The sequence below is a fragment of the Mytilus edulis genome, chromosome 3 (assembly GCF_963676685.1).
Source record: "Mytilus edulis chromosome 3, xbMytEdul2.2, whole genome shotgun sequence".
Lineage (NCBI taxonomy): Eukaryota > Metazoa > Mollusca > Bivalvia > Mytilida > Mytilidae > Mytilus > Mytilus edulis.
Window position 1 is genome coordinate 59,214,347 of NC_092346.1, and position 7,944 is coordinate 59,222,290.

General features: G+C 32.7%; 1 protein-coding gene across 1 annotated transcript; it reads right to left on the reverse strand.

The window, feature by feature from the left end:
• Window positions 1-3,020: 3,020 nt before the first annotated feature.
• LOC139515338 (uncharacterized) lies at window positions 3,021-5,492 on the reverse strand. Its single transcript, XM_071304904.1, has 4 exons — window positions 5,168-5,492; window positions 4,472-4,625; window positions 3,815-3,843; window positions 3,021-3,311 (listed from the first exon to the last, which is right to left on the reverse strand). Exons 1-4 carry the CDS (start codon window positions 5,382-5,384, stop codon window positions 3,112-3,114), a joined length of 600 nt encoding a protein of 199 aa, XP_071161005.1. The 5' UTR covers window positions 5,385-5,492; the 3' UTR covers window positions 3,021-3,111.
• Window positions 5,493-7,944: the final 2,452 nt, after the last annotated feature.

Consider the following 7,944-nt stretch of genomic DNA (forward strand, 5'->3'; position numbering starts at 1 on the left):
AATGACGTTCACTAAAACCAGAGTTTTTGACGGAAATGCATCGAACTCGAAAGTTGTCTATTAGACTGAAATTTACCTGTGACGTCACTTTTGTAGCGTTATCATCGTGTGACAATGAATGCATGGTATTTTGTGATGTTTCAGGTGCTGTCCTAGGTTGTTTTACGAGTTCTATTTATTTTACTGTTTGCAAAAGTACGAATTATTCTTAATACTAAGGATTTTCTTATCCGAGGCATAGATAACCTTAGCCGTATTTTGCCAACTTTTTGGAATTTTGAGTCATTAGTGCTCTTCATCTTTCTTGTTAAGCTTTCTTTACTATTTTGATCTGCGCGTCACTAGTGAGTCTTATGTAGACGAAACGCACGTATGGTGTATTACATTTTATGCCTGGTACCTTTGATAACTATTAGCATGTCGAAATGTCCTATTGTAATGTTTATTTGTGCATTTCTCTATCCGTAATGTTTTTGTATTCATTTGTACTGTAGTCCTGTCATGAAGTATTATTGTCTTAGTGTTATATTTAACATTGACATAAAACATCGAAGTTTGGCTAACCGCAAAAACAGGTTCAACCCACATTTTTTTTAAATGTCATGTACCAAGTCACGAATGGCAGTTGTTATCTTATAGTTCGTTTGTGTTTGTGTTGCATTGTCGGGTTTTTATTATTTCACTTCAGTGTTTCTGTTGTTTTGTTGTTTTCCTTTTTATAGTTGATGTATTTACCTCAGTTTAAGTTTGTACCCGGATTTGTTTTCTCTCAACGATTTATGACTTTCGAACAGCGGTAAACTACTGTTCCCACTATTTATATGCTTATGTATTATGAAAGATCGTACGAATAGATATAGATCGTATTGACATGTGATAAACGCTCAGAAATATTTGATTTGGAGTGGAATACACATATTTTTGTTTGTTCAAAAACATGGAATGATCCAAAAAGATTATGTAAATACTTTTTAGGAGATACTTCCCTGAGGAAAATCGGATATTTTTTTCACTATCTGGTTTCAACATTGATAGTAAAAAAAATCTGATAAAAAACGTTGAATTTAAATGATATGAAACTCCGAAGTTTTACATTATAGGAATACTATGGTGGTCGGTTAAGGCCATTTCGCGTTTTCGCCTTTCATATTCTATAGGTCGAAAACGCGAAATCGCGAAGTCGAAAACGCGAAATCGCGAAGTCGAAAACGCGAAAAGGCGATGTCGAAAATGCGCGAAAACTCTAAGTCGAAAACGCGAAATCGGTTTTGCGTTTTCGACTTCGCGATTTCGCATTTTCGCGTTTTCGCCCTATAGAATATGAAAGTCGAAAACGCGTAATGGCCTTAACCGGCCACCATAGAATACAGTATCGTCAACTTCACAGTATTCGATATCAATTATATTTAATTGTTGTTTGTTTTCATAAAGTTTAACGCTGTATACTTTAGAAAAAACTAAAGCAAAGTATCAAAGTTTTGTGTATTAATCTCGAAAATATGTTAATGTTATAAATAGAGAAAGCTCAATAGTGTCCCTTCAATGCCGTGCGGCAAAGAGTCATTGAATGCAAGAAAGATTTACATTTTGAGAATCAAGAATCGAGTTCACAAACGAAATTTATTTGCTGATTGGAAATTAAAAGACCATGAGGCTCCAACGACCTAGCTGAGGCAAATGGATTCAGCTATTCCTTTAATCGTCAGTCCCTTTTCTTCTTTGATAGCTCCCTACATTTTCAAGTATTTGTACTTCTTCGCATTCAAAGTTTTGAATTAAGACAGTCCTGTTGAATGTGTAAAAGTTAATGTGATTCCCTCGGTTTTACTAGTTTACAACCCGGATTGTTTTCTCTCGATCGATTTATGACTTTTGAACAGCGGTATACTACTGTTGCCTTTATTTATTTGGAATGTGCTCGGCTATAACAACTTTCTATTTTTCATATAACATCTTTCTTTTGTTCATCTCTCCACGGAATGTTGAGGGAACAATGTTAAGTGATCTACTTGTTAGTAAAATACTTTTTAAAAGGAGACAGGGTAGAATTACACAAAAGACACCTTTCTATAAAGATCAAAGGTCAAAGCTGTGAATATGTTATACAGGTCTCCTCACTGTTTGATAAACATTACTTTGCTTATTCAGTTGGATTTGGAGTATCGCATTAGCAGTGGCTAAAACAGTTTACCAAATTGCAGTTTGAATTCTTCTCCAACAATCTGATCAACCGGTAAAATATTTTAACAAGTTGATTAAGTGAAAGGTGGTTAGTATGAAGTGAGTGCTGTGAATGTGTTGAACTGTTTAAGCCATTGGGTAAGTGTAACCCCATATGCTTAGCCCACTGAATAAGCCCAGTAAAACATAAAATAGAACAAAATTGGTATACAAGTGTCCATCTGATGAGTTAAGCCTTTTTCAATTAACTGATTTTTATAGTTCGTTCTTATGTTGTACTGTTATACCACTGTCCCAGGTTAGGGGAGGGTTGGGATCCCGCTAACATGTTTAACCCCGCCACTTAATTTATGTCTGTGCCTGTCCCATGTCAGGAGCCTGTAGTGTAATTCAGTGGTTGTCGTTTGTCGTTTGTTTATGTATTACATATTTGTTTTTCGTTCATTTTTTTACATAAATAAGGCCGTTAGTTTTCTCGTTTGAATTGTTTTACATTGTCTTATCGGGGCCTTTTATAGCTGACTATGCGGTATGGGCTTTGCTCATTGTTGAAGGCCGTACGGTGACCTATAGTTGTTAATGTCTGTGTCATTTTGGTCTTTTGTGGATAGTTGTCTCATTGGCAATCATACCACATCTTCTTTTTTATAAGTTATTTCATGTATCAATAAATTCAACATATCATGCATAAATAATACTTTAAGTACATACATTGATAAGCACATTCATTACAATATTCAAGAAAATCTGTTGAACATAAACAAATCAGCCAGCATACAAATGGACATTTCATATCGGATGACATTCTCAAAATAACGTTAGAAATCGAATGCATTTGAGGCCCTCAAAATTACCATCTTTACAAAATGAACATAATTAATGATCTGGTGCTTATTTCTGTACATTACTGTCACAAGGACTTGTAAAAGTTTATGCTAATGGTTTAGTTCCTCCTCCTCCTCCGCCTTTACCTTCCACAAGCATCATCACACCGGCAACAATTTCTAGCAAAAGGGCGATGATAGATAGAGCGAATGAATAACCAAATTTATAGTCCGTAACGGCATCTTCAACCCACTTGTCGTTCACTTTGGCACCAAAGATTATAATGCCGATCAAATAAAATACACCTGAAACGAAAAGTATAGATGTGTTTTAAGAAATAGTTCATCTACTTTAAAAAGTTGGTGTGAACTTCCGTATCTTTTTAAATAATACCTCTTGACAACCTGGGGTGGTGTTCCCGAAAGTATCCTAAGATTTGTCCTAAGTCATAGATAAGACCAGTTGTATGATAGACTTAGGATTGACTTAGGACACTCTTAAGTTGTGTCTCGAAGCGCATCATATATTAGGACATCCTTAAACATATCCTACGTGCGAAATTTTAAATAGTTAAAGTAATTGTTTGATAAAACATTTATTAAAGACGAATTGATTAATAAAATTGTTTACGAAATTTTATAATTACTTGTATTTAATTAAATGCACGATTTCAAATGTAAATTATAAATAATATCAAAAAGGATTGTGATTTAAACTGAAAAACATTTTGTATTGAAATGAGAATATTGAATTCGTAGTGTCATCGTATCGTAAAACACGAAGTTCAAAGTTTAAAATTTCTTTTTACGGGTGCGTTTCATTTCATGTTCATCTTCACTTAAAAAATTGAGAAAAAACATGCACAAAGTTCGGATAAAGATATGATGATCTTAAGACACCTAATTAGGTGTCCTAAAGTTTGGACAAAAAATGTGATATATCCTAAGTTACGATAGCCTCTAGAACACGACTTAGGACAAAGAATTGTCATAAGATGGTCTTAGGACACGTCCTAATCCTAAGATAGCTTCGAGAACACCACCTCTGGACGATCAGAGTTTGGTTGATACTTCGCCAACGGTTATTGCATTTCATGAAATCATGTATTTTTTATCAAACTTTTACTCATTGTTTGTCAGTTTGAATTATTTTTAAAATTGTTTCATCTTTTGTCTTGTCAGTTTTGTTTTTTGCCTTTTTTGCTTCACCTTCTCCTGATGTACATAATTGGTTAATGATTGGTCATTATAAAACTATATACCAATTATCAAATCAATATCTTTTCTTCAAGCATGAAGAAAAAAGTGTGGAAAATGGATTTGTGGGACTGACTGATAAACAGACTGACAGACGGACGGACGGAGTGCCGAAATCTAAATTTCCTTTCGACCTCGTCGGTAGGGGAATTAAAATAAATACAAAGATCAATAGATATTTCTGATAACAAGAAGCTAACATGGTTTACCTGTGGCAATACAAATAATAGCAAAGTTCTGCAATTGCAACTTCTCCATTCTTCTGACATTTGCCAACAAATATGTACAGTACAACTAGGAAAAAGGAAATTAAAATTCCAAAAAATCCAAAGGTCACAAATGCCTGAACTACACCATACCAATCTGAAACAGATAAAAAAATTCAGTAGTAAGTAATATGACTGTATTTCTTCTAGAGACAGATTTGAAAAGTACATATTGATATATTTTGGTCATTCGATTGCGTAATAATATAACTGGCATATTCAGCAAACCAAGGCTGGCAATATTTTACATTGCAGTCTTTGTTATCTTTTAATTCTAAAAGACTGAACCAAAACTAATTTAGAAATTTGATTTTTGGTGGTACTTTGTTCCCAATAGTGAAGTTTTATTTTTATTCGAGAGCCTTTAATGTTTTAGTATAAACTACGATCATTTATTAAAGTTTGATTGATTGGCAACGAAAATTCGTATGAAACTAAGATATTCATTATTTGATTCGAACTGAACGTTCTAGGCAATTGAACATGAGCAACCCTTTTGCTAGAACTGTACCTTAAAAGTCAGGCATTAGAGCAACCCTTTTGCTAATTAAAAAAATTATCGTGTTTCAAATTTAACAATAAGACTATTATCCAGATGTTTCCGATTTAAAAATAAAATGAATAGATCTTTCAACTCACCATTCGCCCAGCCATCTATATGTAGACATGCTGCTGGCACTTCTGCTTCTCCACATATTCTCCATAAACCATAATGATTGTTGATCACCACTTTATCATTATAAACCCAATCAGTTGTCGTATAGGAAATGCATGTAAATAAAGTAGCAATTAACAATAAAATAAAGACTACTTTACAAAAAATAGATGTTCCCTTAAAATCGTCAACCACTCCCATTATTTTATCAACGAGTTGATCCCGAACTACACGTTATAGATTGACACTTTTGACGGAGCAAATTTACTTGTATAGATGTGTGTTGTCAAAACAAGTACTTCAACAGCAATGCACTCTATACATTATATAAGCACTGTTAACTAATCATTTTTTTAAAAGACAATATACAATATTTCTTTGCACATGCATATCAAATGGTTATGGCGTGGTCAAATCAAACAATTAAAACAGACAATAGAATATGTATATGGTAGTGAAGGTGTCTTTCAGTCATGTGAGAATTAAAGAGAAAGAAATGACAAATGACTACAAAAAATGGTGTTTTCTAAAATAATTATATAACTGTAAGGAATAGTTTTAATCAAAGATGGATACCACAGCACTTGTCTTTAAAGATGAATTTGATTTCTGTTCGGTCTGTACATGCTATCTATATCAACACATACACGACATTTAAAAAGGACTGGAATCTACCCTTGCTTGGCAACAGATGTTACGGTTATTAAACCTGTTAGGACATCATCTAATTTGAATGAATTTTTCACTCAGAGAGAACTTTTACTGCAACACTTGTTATTTTACAGTGCAAAAGAAAGCAACATGTGCGTTTGTACAAATGTTATTTTTGCAAGCCGCGACGGCTTTTCCTTCCGAGCCATTTGTTCTTTAATTTTGAGCCATTTATGGGAACAATGCTAATATTCAACTGACTATTTTATTTTTGATTTAGTTTGGTTGAATTTTTTTTAATTGCATGTAGAACCAATAAAAAAAAAATTGTTTTTCACAACAACAACAAAAAAATCCGTGGATAGTACATGTGTTACAGTACCAGTCCTTATTCTGCCTCTGTGTCCATCATATTTTTCTATTAAACCTCACTGTATTTATAACATTGTATTTACAAAAGCTAGTAAATTGTCAAATAGTAATTTTTCACGATAATCATGTCTAGCAATGCAGAGTATGAGTTTTTAAAATATCTTATATATTGGCTTAAATTCAGCAAACTCACGATATTTTTTTTCTCGAACATTAATGGCATTTATTCAGCACCTATTATTGACAAATGTGGCCCAATGGGCATACTACCTTACACAACAACAGCAGAAAACAATAGAACATTATATGTGTGCCAATGTATATGTTTTATGAGTGTATCAATAGAATTGATTAACTTGATTTTCTAATGATTTTATGTGGCTTTGGGGTCAAAGCCAATTAAGGCAGAGGGGAGATGTTATAGATATATTTTGAAATTCCGCATTTGCAAAATAGGAAATATAACAGCTTTGCAAACTTTCTTTTATTAAGTATTTTATTTTTTATTCTCAAAATGAATTTGTAAAAATGGACAATTTAGAAGAAAATAGATTTTACAGATGTTTGACAAATATTGATAATTATTCATTCATTAATTATACATGCTATATTTTGAATTAAAGAAAGAGTATAGGCAATTTAGCCCGCTATCAGGCCGTCCACGTACCTACCCGCGGTCGAGACCCGTGGAAGCCCGCTAAAGACCAAGACAAAGACACGTACCAATACATCAAAAGAAGTTTCGACACTTGGCTTGATGTTTGGAACAGCAAGAACTTTCTATTCAGTCAAGAAAGGATGCAAGCGATAGTGACAATTGCAAACAAATACAAGTTAAAATTAGTTTAAAATAAAGGGCGATATAAGTTAAATTCCCATTGTTATACTTTGTGTTAAAGGGGCGAAATAAGCTCAATCCCCTTTGTTTGCCCTTAGAAAAAAAAATAAAAAAAAAATAAAATATAGTTATTTTGGAATTCTTCGTTTTGACCAGGTAATTCACATTTATATTTTAAAGCATACTTTTTATGAAAATCACATTTCACATTTACTTTTTAATTTAGTTTTATTTATATAGTTTTTTTTTTTTTTTAATATAGATGATTTTTAAGTGAAAATATGCAGTAAACATTAATTCCGTAAATGTTATCTATTTCATAAATATTCATTATTCCATGCGAAATTGTATACAAGAGATTTGTGAATTTGAAGCATAATTTATTTGTAGTAAAGTATATTTCTGTTATTTGCTTATATTTAATATTCAACGAAGTTTAGAGAAATCCTTGTTTGTCGCTTTGGGTTTACCTTGACAACGCAACAGAACATAAAGAAAATATTTGTTGTTTCATGTATATTGGTCCGAGAACACAATTAATTCGTAGTGCATTTCTTTTAGAACATAAATGAAAATAAAAAAAATCCCACCTGCGCTTTCTCAAAGAAACTTTTACAGTGTGTTGTACTACTTTTGGGACAAATTATATCAAATTTATAGAAAACTTCATCGCCTCTAACTCAAAATATGGCCAATTTTATGTTTAGGGCGTCTTGAAATCTTTTGACAGCTTCCGAAGTGCTCATTTTCAACCTTTTTCAGCTGGACCAAATCACTACTTTCCTTTAAAATTCTGGACCCAAATTTTTTTACAGTGTAATTTCAACCCCCTTCTTGCAATTTGAGGCAGTGAACATGGAGAAATAAATTTGGAAGGGGTATAAAAATTAATGGCAAGTA